Source organism: Tamandua tetradactyla, chromosome 2 (genome assembly GCF_023851605.1).
Source record: "Tamandua tetradactyla isolate mTamTet1 chromosome 2, mTamTet1.pri, whole genome shotgun sequence".
Taxonomy (NCBI): domain Eukaryota; kingdom Metazoa; phylum Chordata; class Mammalia; order Pilosa; family Myrmecophagidae; genus Tamandua; species Tamandua tetradactyla.
Genome location: NC_135328.1, coordinates 78,262,550 through 78,279,455, shown reverse-complemented (window position 1 = coordinate 78,279,455; position 16,906 = coordinate 78,262,550). Strand labels below are relative to the sequence as shown.

The following is a 16,906-nucleotide window of genomic DNA, read 5'->3' as shown; positions in this document are numbered from 1 at the left end:
GAATGTACACACTCCATTGGCAAAGCTGTGGTAGTGTCAGACATCCTAGGCTGTCATCTCTGTTAGCAGAAGGTGAGAAGGAAGGGTTATCAGGAAGAAATACCCCCTCGGTAAGCACCATAACTCAATGTGGGGCAATAGTTCTTCCTGTCCATCTCTGTCTCTCTGACTCCCTGTCTCTGTCTCTCTCTCTGCACACACACACCCAGGCTCTTCGATGTTTTCTGTATGCAGTGGACTTTTGCTGTCAAAGATAAAATAGATGGGGTGGGCCACAGTGGCTCAGCAGGCAAGAACACTTGCCTGCCATGCCAGAGGACCCGGGTTCGATTCCCAGTGCCTGCCTATGTTAGAAAATAAAAAGATAAAATAGACTGAAGGTATGTTTCTAAAGTAGACTTAGGTGCCACCATGACCGGCTCACCATTCCTAACAAGTGCCTAACAAAGTGCCAGGCACATAGTAGGCCATCTCTGAACACTGTTAATATGACCATCAATTACAAGAGCAACACTCCTGCTTCTCCTAATACTCCAACGTGTTCTGGAGGAAAAGGGAGATGTATGAATTGCAGCGCCTCAGAAGGGATGCAGAAAAGGAAAGAGATTCTGCTTCTTTTCCAGGAGAATCTGGAATTATTTCGCTACCAGATTCAGTAGGCACCTGCCTCTTTATTTATCCAGCAGAAATAATACATGGGATTGTCTCTGTTTCCCAGTTGTCACATTTAGCTCGCGTTAGCTATGTCTCCTGAAGACTTCAGCCCTGAGTCTGTGTAATATTTTAAATAGCATAGCATCCCACGGCGACCTTCTCTTCTTGCCCTGCTTATCTGGGTCCTACTTGGGGCTCCAGATCTAGAGAACAAAGCAAATTAACTCCATCAACTTCACAACTCATTTTTTCCTGTTCCACCTATAGGATCCTTTTAAATAAGAAATTCCTGCAGCGTGTCTCAGTCTGTGGGGACAATGACAAAGTGCCTCCTTCTTAAGGACGTTATTTTCTATTACATGAACATGGAATGAAAATTATTTAGCATAGGACTTACCGTATAGTAAATGCTAAAGAAGTGTTGACTTTTTTTTTTTAAGAAAGTGTCTATATACCCTGATTTAATTTACCTACAAATTTATAGGGACCCTATTGTGCTATAGTATAAAGTGGTATAAAGTAAGGAATTCCTGAAATCAGTATGCCTGGTTCTTATTAGTGACCTTATTGTTTCAAGCATCAATATGTATGACATTCAAACCCTCCTCAATATGAAAAGGATATTCTTTCTGTAGTAAAATACCTTTAAAAGACAGCAATGTGGCGTCTGTCTTACAGACCAAGCACGCAAGTACTCTACATGTCCACCTTTACCTCAGTCTTCCTGATTCAGTATCTGCCTTCTTACAGATCCCCCCCATGTCCCCACGCAGTTGGAAGACATCAGGGCCTTGCTTTCAGCTACTGGACCAAACCTTCCTTCGGTGCTGACTTCTTCTCTGGGAACACAGCTGGTCCTCGATCCTGGGAATTCTGCTCTCCTCGGTGAGTCCAACCCTCTGAAACATTGGGCAGAAATCCAAGACTGGACAGATTTATGGATGGGTGACTGCTTGCAGGTGGGAGGGAGGCAGCAGTGGGGGAGGGCTAACAGGAAATCACTAAATTGCCTACAAAATCCAGACTCACCAGTGGAAACTTGGCTGACTTTCCCTGTGAGGTAAATACAGTTCTTAGTCTGGACTCTAGCTTATCTAGATTCCAACATGGCTCCTTTCTGAATCCTCTTGAGCTGATGTCACAGTCCAGTCCCTCTCAATCAGGGTTGCTCACTGAGCCTTAAGAAAAATACAGCGCTAAAGAAGAACTCCAGTATGTCCCCTGGCCAGCTGTCCCCCAGATTCTCCTATGACCTCCTCTCACTTAACTTGAGTGAGATACAGCTTTCAAGGATGCAGCTGCAATATCAGCACCCTCCAAAAGCCAGATTCTTGGTAGAACCTAAAACCAATCCAGACAGACTCCTCGAGGCAGATGTTTAAATGATTTACCACATACAGCCTCCTTGGCTCTATCATTGGGAACCTTCACCAAATTATTGCCCACGTGGCTGGTGCCCTGTGGTCACAGGGAGTTGTGCGTCAGCATCCCGACTCTGGGCTCCTCACACCAGAACATGCCCGTCCTGACCTCTGGAGATGGTAAAGATGGAGGAGAACTCTAACTTTCAAAGGCCTCAAGAAAGAATATGCCTCCAAAAATGGGGTAAATCCTCATGCTAACTCGGTACAGCCCCAGCTGTTGGGAACCTTAGCCAAAATGTTTCCTTTGGCTTCAATTTTCAATTTTCTCTGCTCCCCACCAACTAGCAAGAAACAGGAGACAGGGGCCCTGAGTTCCTCTGGTGCTGACTTACAAACATGACCACAGTGCCTGGCACCGGTAGGGCCAGAGCACAGCACGATTGAACTCCAGTTTTCATTATCATCTGAAATTAGCAAAATATTCTCACAGCTTATCAGCATATAGAAAAGGTTTTTGATTTCTCTAAGTCTGCTATAAGACACAGATACCATAATAAGTAGCCCTGTTGTGTTTACTGTTATTTCTAGAAGCTTGACAATTTTCCGATATCATATTCGTAGAAGTAAACAGCATATTTCCTTTCACTTACAAATGGTAAACTTATCCCAAGTTAAAATATGTGCATTGTAAACTGCTTAATTTTAAATTCATCACTGTGAGAAATTATCATAGCCCCATTGCTAGCAGTGTGTACAGAAATTGCTTATTATCTCTTACCACTTACCCTTTTGGGCCTCTGAGGTGCCATTCAGCATTCTGGAAAAGCTGCTTGCATTTTTCCATGACATCTTAACTTTCTTTCCCCCTTAATCTGGAATAATATTTTGTCTCATTTTAACTATAGGCAATAAGAATTTATTGTGCTCTATGCTGCTGCATTCCATTGCTGGTTTATGGTGCTTTGTAACCTTACACTTGTAACAGTTGAGACACCTTTGTGCCCCAGTCCACATCCAGACTGCTCCATCTGGATGAGACAGTGATCCTTCCCCATCAAGTCCCAGAACGTACCTGCCTGGCTAGAATAGACCCTTGTGGTGAATCTCAGTGTCTTGCCAGTGCTAAAGACCTAGGAGAGCTCTGCGTGGAATTGTGGAGCTGAAGTAGGACATAAGGTCAAGTAGAGTCTGAGGAGTAGATCATTTGAGACAGACTGGAATTAAATAGGCAGAAAGTGAGGGAAACGGGCATTCAAGGTTAAAAAGATGCTATGAGCCCAGAGATGAAAACATGCAGGATATGTGGCAGGAATCTGTTCAGAAACACTGTAAAATATCACTTCTTTAAGACTGTTGAAGGTGTAGCTAAACTGGGATAGAAACTAGGCCATCAGAGGGAACAAGGCTCTGCCAGACCTAAGCTACTCAGATTTGGCTCCGACCCTCACCCCAAGAATTCTAATACCCTCCCTCCTTCTTGAGGCTCCCAAACTAGTGACATCCTGATCCATTGCTGGCCAGATGTTCCCATTTGGACCACTCTCATCCCCCGCCCCTGTGAGTGGCCCATTCAGACCACAGCGTGTGCTCTGAGTGCAAAAAAATAGACTTCAGTGGAGGCTTTTTATGGGTTGCTGAGAAATTGGAATGGTAAGTGGGTTCAAATTATAGAGGGCCTTTAATACTAGACTCAGAGCTAGATTTACTATGTGGGAAATGGGACAAACCTTTAAAGGGTTTTTAATTAGGAGAAAGAGATAGTAAATGTAATGTTTGAGAAGAATTCATCTGACATTCTGTAAGAGTAATTGGTGGTGGAAGAGGTTTAACAAGGGAACATATTTTGAAGAAAACAGATGTTCTAGACCAGGGTTGAAATATATGGCAAAATTACTGTTAATCGCCCCTCCCACGGCCAAGGCAGGCATCTCTATTCAATCATGACACTCTTCTTCATTCCGCCCAGATGCTGCCTTGGAATTAATTTTAACATATCCTCCAAGCAACTATTACCAAATGATGGCAGTTGATATGTAGAATGAAAACCATCTGCAAAATGGGCTGTGAGACTCCAGCGTGTCTCCCATGTGTCAGGTTAGCTGGCTGCAACAGATCCAGAGAACTTCGTGGCGCAGTGGCACCAAAACCGTCAGTTAGTGAACCTCGAGGCTCATATTTCCATGGGAGGAAGGAGAGCTTGAAAGCCACATTTCCGAGCTACCTCTGCTCCCCTAAGGCTTGAGTGTTGGGAATTCCCAGAAGGAATATCTCTTGCTTATCAGACTCTGGCATTATTTCACTTGCAACACTGCTACAGCTTTCAAGAAGGAATGCTGATTGAGCAACACGTGCATGGGCCCCTCTGAATCTCACTTTTCATAATGTAAAATGAAGACATGAGCTTAACGCGTTCCTTGTTGCTCACGCACACTCTTTGACTATATGATTTGGACGTGGAAGGTCCCAACAGAGGCCTGGACTTGCAGGATGGACCCAACCTAATAAGCCATTGTCCTAGGCAAAACAAATGCTAATTTTTTATAGCTGCCCTTCCTGCAGGGAGACCTAAATGCTTTGGTAGTCCAAGTTCAGGCGGTATCCTACAGGGCTCCATTCTTAGACAACATCTCAAGCCTCCCTACAGCACCTACCCCTTTCTGCAGACTTCGGTTAAATATTAGTTTTTGGCCACTAACACCCAAATATTCCCCACAGTATCATTTGTAGAACATTAACACTGATTTTTTTTTAATAATTTTTATTGGAGTTTTTATTATAATAGCAGTACATCTTCATTATATAACAGTTAAGTAGATGTGAAAAGAAGAAAATGAAAAGCATCTATAATTGCCTATCAGAAAGATAACCAGTGCAGTACCTTTTTCCTAAGTATTAATATGCCTATTATACATCTTTTGTCTAAAATGAACCGTACACGATATATTGCTTTTAACTTTTTTCATTTAGTTGATACAGAACAAACATCTTTCCTTGTCTTTAAGTATTCTTCTACATTTTCACTTCTCATAGTTTCTTTGGTAGGTATACCAAATTTAATTAAATCAATCCTCTAATGTTGGCTGTTTAGGTTCTGTGCACTCTTTTACTATTATTCAGAAAATATGATGAACATTCTTATTTCTAAATCCTTGCGTGCATCCCTATTTACTTAGGATCAATTCCTAGAAGTGAAATTATTGTGTCAAAAGCTTTGTATATTTTTAATTTTTTGCTGTATGTTGTCACATTGCCCTCCAAAAGAGTTTTACCCATTCATAGACCCACCAGTATTATATGAATTCCCATTTCTCCCAAAATCTCAACACTAGGTATGACCAATATTTTGTATTTGCCATTTTAATTGGTGAATAACAGTAGTGTAAAATATAATACTAAAAATGGTATAAATGTATTTTCATAGTTATTCCTTTGATTATGTGATTTGCAAAAAAATTTTGATTTTTGATTCATTCATATTTTTTTATGAATTGCCTATTCAGGTCCTTTGTTCATTTTTTGATAGGTATTTGTCTTTTTTTATTGATTTGTAAGACACAGACACATTTGACATATAAGTTTTTGAACAGCTTTATAGATATATAATTTACATACAAGTTATACGTATTTAAAGTCTACAGTTTGAAGTTTTGATACATATACACACATGCAAACATCTGTGGAACCATGACCACAATCAAGATAATGAGCCATCCATTATCCCAAAAGTTATCCTGAACCCCTTTGCAATGGTTCCCTTACACCCCTGCCACACACCCCATTCTGACCCCAGACAATCTGTGATCTGCTTTCTCTCACGTTAGATTAGGTTTCGTTTTCTTTCATTTAGTATAAAAATCAATCATATTTTGGGGAGGGTTGTCTTCTTTTAATCTGCATTATTATTTTGAGATTCATCTTTTTTGTGTCAGGTATCAAGAAGGCATTCCTTTTTACTACTGAGTAGTATTCCATTGTATGAGTACACTACTGTTTGTTTAGTCATTCACCTGTTGAGGGACAGGATGGTCAGTTTTAATTTGTCTATTACAAATAAAGGTGCTATGAATATTCATATACAAGTCTTTGTATGGACATATGCCTTCATTTTTCTTGTTTAACACCTAGGAGGGAAGTGGCTGAATAGTATATATGGCAAGTGTATGTTTTACATTTTAAGAAACAGCCAAACCGTATTCTGAGCATGTGAAAGTTCTAGTTCCTCCACATTCTCAACCAACACTTACTTTAGTCTTCTTTATTTTAAATATCCTAATAGATGTGTAGTGGCTTCTGGTGTATTTGCACCTCCCTAATAACTAATAATGTTGAGCATCTTTTGAGGTGCTTATCTGTCATCCTGAGTTCTTCTTTGGTGAAATCTCTGTTCAAATGTTTTGACCTCTTTTTTTAATTGTGTTGTTTGCTAATACTGAGTTTTTGGACTTCTTTACATATTTTAAATACAAATCTTATATCAGATATGATTTGCAAATATTTTTGTCCCATTCACTGGCTTGTCTCTTCATTCCCTTACTAGTTTCCTTAAAAGCAGAAGATTTTAATTTAGCTGAAGTCCAACTTACTCATTTTTTCCTTTATGGATCATTCTTTTGGTATTATATTTAAGAAATATTTGCCCGCTCCAAGAGCTTGGTTCTCCATGTTTTCTTCTGGAAGTTTTATAGTTTTAGGTTTTGCATTTAGGTAAATGTAAAATACATTTTGAGTTAATTTTTGTATATGTTGTGAGGTATGGATTGAGGTTCATTTTCATAATTATGGATGCCCAGTTTGTTCCAGGACCATTTGTTTAAAAAATATCCTTTCTCCACCAAATTGCCCTTGCATGTTTTTGGAAAATCAATTGTCCATATATGTCTGAATCTATTTCTAGATTCTCTATTCTGTTCATTGGTCTATTTGTCTGTCTTTATACCAGTACCATGCTTTATCCAACAGCCTATGAATCACAAGGTTTTCAGTGTGGCTGGTGGGAAGAGGTACTGTATTATTCCCTTCCCCTTGTGAGTGCTGGGCCCAGGTAACTCTAATCTTTTAGGTGTTTCTCCCCCTTAACTCAGTTGATTTCTTCCCATACACACATTGATCTGCAGTCTGCTGGATAAGCAAGGGGGGAATTCACTGCAGATTTCTGGAGTTTTTTCCTCTGCAGCTGTCTTCTCACTGGTACTGTGTCCTGTGAACTCTAGCTACCTTGGTCTCCTGTACTTTCAGCCCCCTCCCTTCTACCCAGTTTGTCCACAGGCCTCTGTCTAGCCACTCCTGTTCTGCAGCCTGGAAACTCTCTTGAGGCACTAAGCAGGCAATCATGGGCTCACCTTGTTTGTTTCTCACCTCTCGGGGATCACTGCTCTGCTTTGCTTGATGTCCAGGGTCTGAAACCATTTCTTCATATACTCTGTACATTTTTGTATTATTTTAGGTGGAAGGGTAAATTCAGTCTCTATTACTCCATCTTGGCCAGAATGAGAAGTAATAGCTGTGGCACATATGTATATAAATTTATATATATAAATACATATATATATATGGCATATGTCTTAAATATTTTTTTACCAAGCTGATACTCAAATTTGAGAACCTTATTCCAGAATATAACAATAAAGTCTCTCTTAAGGATAATATAGTCCATGTGTTGGCAAACTGTGGTCTGGGACCCAAATCTAGCTCACCACTTCCTTCTTGCAAATGAAGTTTATTGGAATACAGTCGCACCCATTCATTCACCTACAAGTTGTCAGTGGTTGCTTTTGCACTATAGTAGCAGAGCTGAGGACTTGTGACAGAGACAGTATGGCTCACAAGCCTAAAATGTTTCCCATCTGGCCCTTTATGGAGAATGTTTGCTGACCCCTGATACAGCCCATTCCCCTTATTTTGTAGAAAGGACACTGCCATCTATGATGATGAGTCAACTGCCCCGTGATCACACATGTCCTCTTTCTGAGGATCACACTCTTTCCACGGTGTCCTTTTTTCCTGGCACTGGGTTAGACTTTCTCAATGAGATAAAATAGCCTGGAAGGGGAGAAACCCAACTTAATAGAACTAAAAGAGAGAAAATCTGTGCTTTAAAAACCCTAGATTTTTGTCAGCATTAGAGCACCTCAGGTGCCTCTTGTAACAGTTGTATGTGGCTTAAGAAGAGCAGTTCATACCTTTTCCAGCAAATGTCATTTAGGTTCAGAACCTGTTAGAGTGCCTTACAGAATGTGCACATGGGTTTGGTCTGCCTTCTATACTTAGTTACAGATTCTCCTTTGGGAGTGAGCAAGGTCCAGTGTCAGGTGGTGGGTTTGGTTCTGACCGCCTGAGACAGGCACCCCAGGCATTTTCTTCTCTGCTCTTTTGAAGTACTAAGAATTGCAGAGCCCACCTGGTCTGGGATGCAGTAATAGATGTCTTTAATAAGAACAGCGATGCTCTCATTGACCCAAGATCTCATATGAAAGATGAGAAGTTGCTTCTTTCTCCAGTGCTGAAGTTCTGGCTGAACCACGATTATGAAACTCACACTCACAAGGGAGCTGTGGCTGGAACAGGTGGGATCCAGGCCTGGTCGTCTACATGTTGTAAACCCCTCAAAGTAGGAGGACAGATCAGAAAATAGATGAACAGATATTCATGTTCAAAATTGAAAACTCTGGTAAAGAACCTCTGAAGGCAACACACCAAAAGCAGGTCCATTTCATTCATTCCTTAAGTATTTGTTGAGTGCCTGCTATGTGCCACGTGCTGTGCTAGGGCCAGGGATGTATAGTAAATCACACATTCACAAATCTAGCCCTCCACTCACTCAGCAACAATGTACTGAGCATTTCTGTGCACCAGGCACTGTTCTAGATGCCGAGGTACAGTAGTAAACAAAACAGAGGAGTGCACCTGTTGTTGTGGTGTTTGAATTGTTGGGGGGGGGGGTGCTTAAGAGTCTGGTGGAGAAAGGAATTCCAAGTCAGAGGACTCTGATTTAAAAATAAAAGGGGAGAACTGGGTGCTCTGGGGGCTTTTGTAGCAAGATAGCACCCCTGGTCTGGACTTTGGTAAAGTTTCTCTGAGGAAAGGATGTTTGAGATGAATTGGAAAACTGGGTCAGCATTAGCCAGGTGCAGAGATTGGGGAGAATGTTCCAGGAAGAGGAACCGGCAAGTGCAGAGGGCCTGAAGCAAGAAAACAAAGCATTTGAGGAAACTTTACTGTAAGAACTAAGGGGAAAATAGCCTACGCTGAGCTAAATCCTTGAATGGGAGCAAATTGCTGACACTCTGAAAGTCATGGTAAGCCCTTTAAAAAGGCACATTAAAATAATGATGAGCAACAAACCTGCAAATACCCAAACTTATAAACCGACTGAATAGTGCAGTGAGCATTGCAGGCTTTTCTGGAATTAGTCAAGGGCAGGCAGAAGTGACTTATATTGAAAACCATGTGGCCAACTGAATGATATATATATCTGACTCTAGTAAAAGGAAGGCTTATCAGGCTGGCTCTGGTACAAGTCAATATTACTGATTTAATTCAATTCACATGTGTTGGGCACCTGCTGGTCTACCTGGCCTGAGCTGGGCTTTTGTAGGCACGTGCCTGGCCATTTCCTTCATCTAGTGAGAGGTCCCCAATTGCATGATAGAGTCACCTGGCAAATTTTTCCACACAATACCAATGTTCCACCTGAGGCCAATTAAGGCAGAATCTCTGGGGATGGAGCCAGACATGAGTCCTTTTAAAAACTGAATCTCCAGGCTTGAATGGACTTGAAATTTTACTTTTCCATTGTCCTACTATTCTTGAAGAGAATGATATGGGAAAATATCATGTTTTATCATTTAGAATATTCAGCCTGACAATCAAGATTCTTTGCTACTCAAACCTAGCTCTGTATTCAGCCTTCCATCTTCTTCTTATCTCAAAAATCTCTCCATTCCAGCCAAATTTCTTCCTAGTATTTGCCATCTCCTTTAGCCTTTTGTGACTTCCTTCCTAGAATATCCTCTTCCGCCTCATCCTCTCTAGCTAAATCCTAAAGATCTATCTAATCACTCCAGCCTTGAGTGATTTCTCCCAAGCTGATCTCTTGAGGCATTTACTACAGACCACAGTTGTACAAATTTATTCTGTAAAAGGCCAGGTATTGAATATTTTAGGTTTTGACCATGAAGTCTCTGTCACAACCACTCAACTCGGCAGTTGTAGGGTGAAAGCAGCAATAGACAATAAATAAGTGTGTGTAGCTGTGTTCCAATAAAACTTCATTTATAGAAAGAGGGCTGGATTTGGCCTTTAGACTGTAATCTTTCAACCCCTGCTGTTGATGACAGATGGATGTGACAGTTAGCCCACCTAATCTTGTATTAATGATATTTCACATCCGATTCTTGTCTCCCAGCTACTCTTAAAGGCCCTGGGGAGAGGAGAGGCTGCATAAATACTCTAAGGTGATTTAAAACAAGGCCAAATAGGGGGAACTGTGGCTTGGAAGCTCTCCTGAATCATTTCCATCTTCAATTTCTGTTATGATTGAACCTTTATCAGCTGTCCCTCACCGTGCCCCACCCTGTATATTTCCTGATTCTTCTGGTTACCGGCTGGCCTGAGGTTCTTCCTGAATCCAGTTATGAGGAAATACGCACAAGGACAGTCAATGAGTATCCTGGGTCACACCTGCAGGGAAGCCCAAGAGCATCATTACTTCCCTTCCAAAGACAGCTGTGGGAACAGTGAGTTCTGTGATGCTGGCAGAAGGTTGGGTAAAAATTAACCCGCAGTGGGGAATCACCTGACTGAAATCACAGTGACAGCAAGGAAACTGATGCAGAGGAGGGGCAAGGAAGCCTGAGAGGGAGGGAGAGCATACTTAATGAGGAGAGGGAAAGGAAGAAGGAATTTATCCTGACCCTTTTCAAAGAGTCATGAGTTGGCATCTGTTTCCTCATTTATACTGGAAGGCTGAGGTTTCATGTCACAATGAAAATGTTTTGAAGATTTCCTAAAGGTTTGTCCGCAAAGAGAATATGGTTTGCTATTAAGAAAAAAGGAGCAACGTTTTGTGGTTGCTCATGGCACATGTTTATGTACTTTTGTCTTTCTTTCTTTAATAAAATCCAAACTAGAGAATAGAGACCCCATAGGGACTGCAGGAAGCTCTATAGCGCATGTAGTGTAAAACGGAATCAGTATTTCAGAGGGTAGTTATGAGGAAGCCACAGGAAAGAGAACAGCAGTTCTTTTGGACTGGAGTACACATCCATAAATTTTAAAAGACACCAGAGCGTAAGTGACACTTAAAATAGTTGGACACAGAAAGCAAGGCAGTAAATCTCTCTGCCTAGCCACTGTTCCAAGCCATAGCAAGCATCCAGGCACGGGCTTATTTTAAGACTCCAGATAGGAAATGGGACCTTGAAAAAACTCACTCACATTTGTTCCTGCCCTTTCCTGGCACCAGGACACAATTCCCAGGCCCGTCTGCCCTCCCCGCCATGTCTAACAGGAATGACATCAATGGGTTTGATGTCTCTGAAATGGCAGGTATTGAAAGTTCATCAGTGGGAAAATCAGGAACTCTACACTTTCCCTAATAAATCCTTCCTCAACCCTGAAATAGCTCTTGAAATTATCCACTCTTGTTCTGTGTCTTCTTGTCTCTGTTGGTGCTGGAGTGGCAGTTTTACAGCAGCCCCAGAGTTCAAGGCAGACAGTTGAGGAGAAGACAGGACTGTGATCTCTGAAAGGATCCCAGAAGACATTGTAGAGTAGGGAGGACACGGTGCCTGAATCAGAAGACCCATTTCCAAGTCCTTCCTCTGCCAAATTTATGCAATATCAATTTTTTTTCTTTTTTTATTAATTTTTTAATTTTTAAAAAAATATAATGCAAACATTCTTACCTTATGATCATTCCATTCCACATATGTGATCAGTTATTCACAATATCATCACATAGTTGCGTATTCATCATGATCATTTCTTAGAACATTTGCATTAATTCAGAAAGAGATTTAAAAAAACAACAGAAGAAAATTCATACATGCCATACCCCTTACCCCTCCCTTTCATTGATCACTAGCATTTCAATCTAAATTTATTTTAACATTTGTTCCCCCTATTATTTATTTTTATTCCTTATGTTTTACTTGTCTGTTGATAAGGTATATAAAAGGAGCATCAGACACAAGGTTTTCACAATCACACAGTCACATTGCGAAATCTATATCATTATACAATCATCTTCAAGAAACATGATTACTGGAACACAGCTGCACATTTTCAGGCAGTTCCCTCCAGCCTCTCCATTACATCTTGACTAACAAGGTGATATCTGTATAATGCGTAAGAATAACCTCCAGGGTAACCTCTCGACTCTGTTTGGACTCTCTCAGCCCTTGACACTTTATTTTGTCTCATTTTGCTCTTCCCCCTTTTGGTCGAGAAGGTTTTCTCAATCCGTTGTTGCTGAGTCTCAGCTCATTCTAGGATTTCTGTCCCACGTTGCCAGGAAGGTCCACACCCCTGGGAGTCATGTCCCACGTAGACAGGGGGAGGGCAGTGAGTTTGCTTGTCGTGTCGGCTGAGAGAGAGAGGCCACATCTGAGCAACAAAAGAGGTTCTCTTGGGGGTGACTTTTAGGCCTAATTTTAAGTAGGCTTGACCTATCCTTTGTGGGGTTAAGTTTCATATGAACAAACCCCCAAGATTGGGGGCTGATAGGCAACACCAGTTTACTTAATCTCCCTCAGCATCTGTTGTCTCATTGCAAATAATTCCTAGTTTACAGAATTAATTACAGTGAGGATTAAACAATATGTTTTACGCCACATACCCAGTTCAGTGCTCGGTGCAAAGTGGATGCTGTAAATATTAATTCAAGCCTCTGCCCTTTTACTTCCCTATTGAATCTACGAATCATTCTGTGAGTTTTCTTTCTGGATTACATACTGCCTCTTGAATTTGGGAAATTCATTTTCTCCCTCATTGAGATCTATTACAACTTTTTCCCTAGATTACAGGGTGGAAATCGATTGCCATTTTGAGTGTTTATTAATAATTGTCATTCAAGAGACAGGTGCCTTATTGGCGGGTTTAATCCATGCCAGGCTCTGGGTAGGAGCAGAGAAGCATAAGGTGAGGTCCCTGACATCAAGGAACTTCTTATCCAGTTAGTGAGAAAAGATCAACACATGAGAAACAGAGAGAAAGCAGTGAAGATAGGTTAAGACAGAGAAGCAAAGGAGAGGGCAGAATGACTGCTCAGGGAGTTTTTAATAAAAGACCAAGGTTTCCATCCTCTCCTAGATGTTCCAGTCCCATCTAACCATCCAACCCACAAGCTGTCTGTGGGGGCCCTTCACATGTACTGTAGAGCCTGGGAGGCACAGCGTTTGGGAGTCTGGAGACACAGTGCCTGGCCCTGCCACTTGCTAATTCAGTTGTATGACTTGGACAAATTACATAAGTTCTCTGCCTTAGACTGTAAAACAGAGGCAATAACTGCATATACTTCCAGGGTTTTGGAAAGAACTAAATGAAATAATATATGTAAAGTGCTTGGTACAGCGCCTTGGCACATGTTAATGTCAGTCATTATTATTTAGGCAGTGCGTGTTCTTGCCTCATCCTCTCGTTCTTGAAGTGGAGAAATGGGCAGGTTAAGAATGCCCTTGGGGAAGCAAGGACAAAAAAGGAGGTTCAGGCTTCAGTCAACCTACCTTTGCCTTAATTTATACATTTCATGCTATTTACAGTCCCTTTATGTACTTACTTATTAGTAGAATTTCCTTTGAAAATTCCGATCTGTATCAGCTAAATTAAACAGGCAAAAGGAAAAGTATCTTTGCCCACTACTCAACCAAAAGGATGAAAAGAGAATGGACTTTGGCATGAGAGTTGAGCAGTGTTGACGTCCCATAACCTTTATGATTTCCTTTCTCTTCAGTAAGATGGGTTGAAAACCTGCCTCTCAAGTTTTTATACACACTAAAGCACAATTTAAAACTTAATTGTTACCTTATTCCTGGGCTAGAAATTGGGTTGGCAGCAAAGGAAGGATTTCTAGGACCCCAAGATGGCGAACTCTTTAACAGAGATTCTGGACCACTTGTGAAACTCTCCTTCTAGCCAAGAGCAGCTGTCCCTCCTTGCTCTTCTTTGCTCCACACTGGAGAATCCACAGTGGAGAATTGATTGCACTGTTGTTGTTTTTAAGGGACTCATGGGGATGATGTCCTGGAGAGTGTTGCTCAGAAAATAGAAAGACCTCATGACATCTGCATAGACTTCATGGAGAAATAGAATTGAAACAGTGCCATGGAGAATAAATGAAATTAGTTTCGGAAAGGAACAGAGATGGGAATTAGACATCTCTTCATTAGAGACAGAGAGGAACATGAAGCAGAGTGAAAGCTCCTGTTCTAAGTCCAGTGCTTGGCCTGTGGAGTTCAGATGTCTGGTCTCATGTGTGTGTGTGTGTGTGTGTGCACGTGCGTGCGTACAAACAGGTGACTGTAGTGGAATCAAAATTCAAACAGGGGCCTTGTCTCCATCAGTCACTTATAACCACTGGTGGGGTTTGCAATCTTCAACCTTTTCATTTATCTATATCCTGCATGTTTTGGAAAAGTTGAGTTTGGCTAAGATTTTGGAAATCAAGTGAGTTAAGCCTCTTAGCATAATCAGCTTTAAGTTTCTTGTTATCTTTTATGAAGCAAGATAATTGCTTTTTGTCTTCTGGACAAGAGTTTTTAAGTCATCCCTACCACCCACACATTTCTTTACTTCCTCTCCTTGCATACATGGGTATTGGCATTAATATTTTAATGTTAGGCTACTCAGGGGCCTTGTTGGACTTTAGGGCCCTCAGAATTGAAAAGCAGCCCATTTAACTGTACTTTACTCTTAAAAAGATAAAAAAGCAGGTGGGCCATGGCTCAGCAGGCAAGAATGATTGCCTGCCATGCCAGAGGACCCGGGTTCGATTCCCGGTGCCTGCCCATGTAAAAAAAAAAAAGATAAAAGAGGAAGGTATGGTTTTCTTTGGGACATCAGTTTAAATTTCCTTTTTATGTCAGAAAAGTACCTTCCAGATACGCAAGTAACTGGTAACACTGGTTGCCCAGGAGAAGAACCAGGTAGTGGGGGAAGTAGATGTGAGCGAGAATTTTCACAGTGTTCCATTTTGGTACCTTATAAATTTTGAACTGAATGCATGTATGAACTGTTTAAGAATAAATGAATAAAATCTGGATGAAAACCTTATTTAATTCCATAAATATTTCTTGCACAGCTATATGCCAAGAACTCTGCTATGCCTTAGCCTTCACAGAGCTCCCAGTCCATGGAGCCTGGAAACATAGACTCATAGCTTAGGACCCCCTCCCCTTGCAGATAGAAAGGAGGGTCAGGGAGAACAAGCCAGAATCACATTTTAGCATGATTAAAACCCCAATGAGAAACACACTGGCATAGTCATGGGCTGTTTTTGTTTATGTTTCAATGACTCTTCTTGGAGGAATATTTCCGTACCAGGGTTACCAGTAACATTTCCAAAAATAGGAAAGGATTTACACTGTCTCTGAAAACCTTCACAGATTAAAAAGGCTTTTGCTGACCCTCGGCTGTCCTGAGAAAGTAGGTCAGACCAGAAGTAGCTTAAGCCAAGGGAAAAAATGATAAAAATAGATAATTGTCCTCTTACTCTAGAAGTATAACACAGTCACAATTTGTCTATATCTGTTTAAGAGTTCAAACTCTCTTATCCTTCATCTTTAATATTTTATCTTTGAAAGGTATGCAAGAAGACGAGTTTCAATCCAAAAACCTCATTCTGTGAAGAATCTTTTTATGTGAAAACCCATCATGATTATGGAATTCTTCACTTCTCTACTGGCATTGCCAATGGAGAATTAATGAGTTCCCGGTACATTTTGTTGCCAAGGAGATAAGACCAAAAATTTATTCAAGCCTCTTTCTGGAACGTGGCAGGGACCATTGGGTCTAATGTTTGACTCTTTGAAGTGGTATCAAGAGAGATAAGGCAGCGCAAGACTGTGTGTTCTCCTGCCAGCTTTCTGAGCCCAGAAAAGGAATTTCGGCCCAGAAAAAAAAATGACCACGGCATTCTTAAATACACAAGAAAGACTGGGCTTCCTCTTAATTTTTCTCCTTGTAATCCTGCTGTTCTCACCTTAATGAACTTTTGTGGCATCTCAGATCCTTCCTTTCTCAAATGATTGGTTCTGAAACGCATATAATGGAGATGGGAGGGCCACAAGATTTTACTAAAGAATTTCCACTAAACACACTGAATATATTCCAAAAATGGTATAGTTGCACGGAGAAAAAGACACTTAAAAAGTTGGAAGGAAAGTAAAATAAAACAAGGCTTTTGTTTTGCAATCTTTTCATGGCTCTTTTTTTTGATGACTGAGCATGTTTAACACAAAATTTGATTTGATTGTGAATGAGTTGGTATTGCTTGGTTTATTAAAATATGAATATTTTGTTCAGACAATTCTAAACTGATTAAACTTAATTTAAAATAATTTTAATTTTCTAATTAACAGAGAGCAAACAGCTGCTAAGCTATTTTTGCCAGATTTTGAGGATTTTAAAAATTTTGAGAAGACAAGAAATTATCAGCATATGAAAAGAACAAAGTTATTATGTTACAGACTTTGAGCTTCCTGTAGTATTCACAGGATAGACAAGACATTATTTTCAGAGCAGAAGCTAAATGGAAAAAGGAGGGGAAAAACTCATGGAACGTGGGTGAAATGAAATTCTAACATCCTTATTTGCTGAGCCATCAGCAATTTTGTTGCTTCAAATGCTCATGTTTATCAACTCCCCAAAACTCCAAATCCTGAGGTTGTTGT

General features: G+C 40.7%; 1 protein-coding gene across 2 annotated transcripts in view; it reads left to right on the top strand.

Moving 5' to 3' along the window:
- ADAMTSL1 (ADAMTS like 1) overlaps positions 1-16,906 on the top strand; it is a 998,876-nt gene that overhangs the window by 944,545 nt on the left and 37,425 nt on the right. For both annotated transcript variants that reach the window (XM_077148079.1, XM_077148080.1), the window contains one exon: positions 1,405-1,539. In XM_077148079.1, coding sequence (XP_077004194.1) covers positions 1,405-1,539 — 135 coding nt within the window. The remainder of the gene's footprint in view (positions 1-1,404; positions 1,540-16,906) is intronic.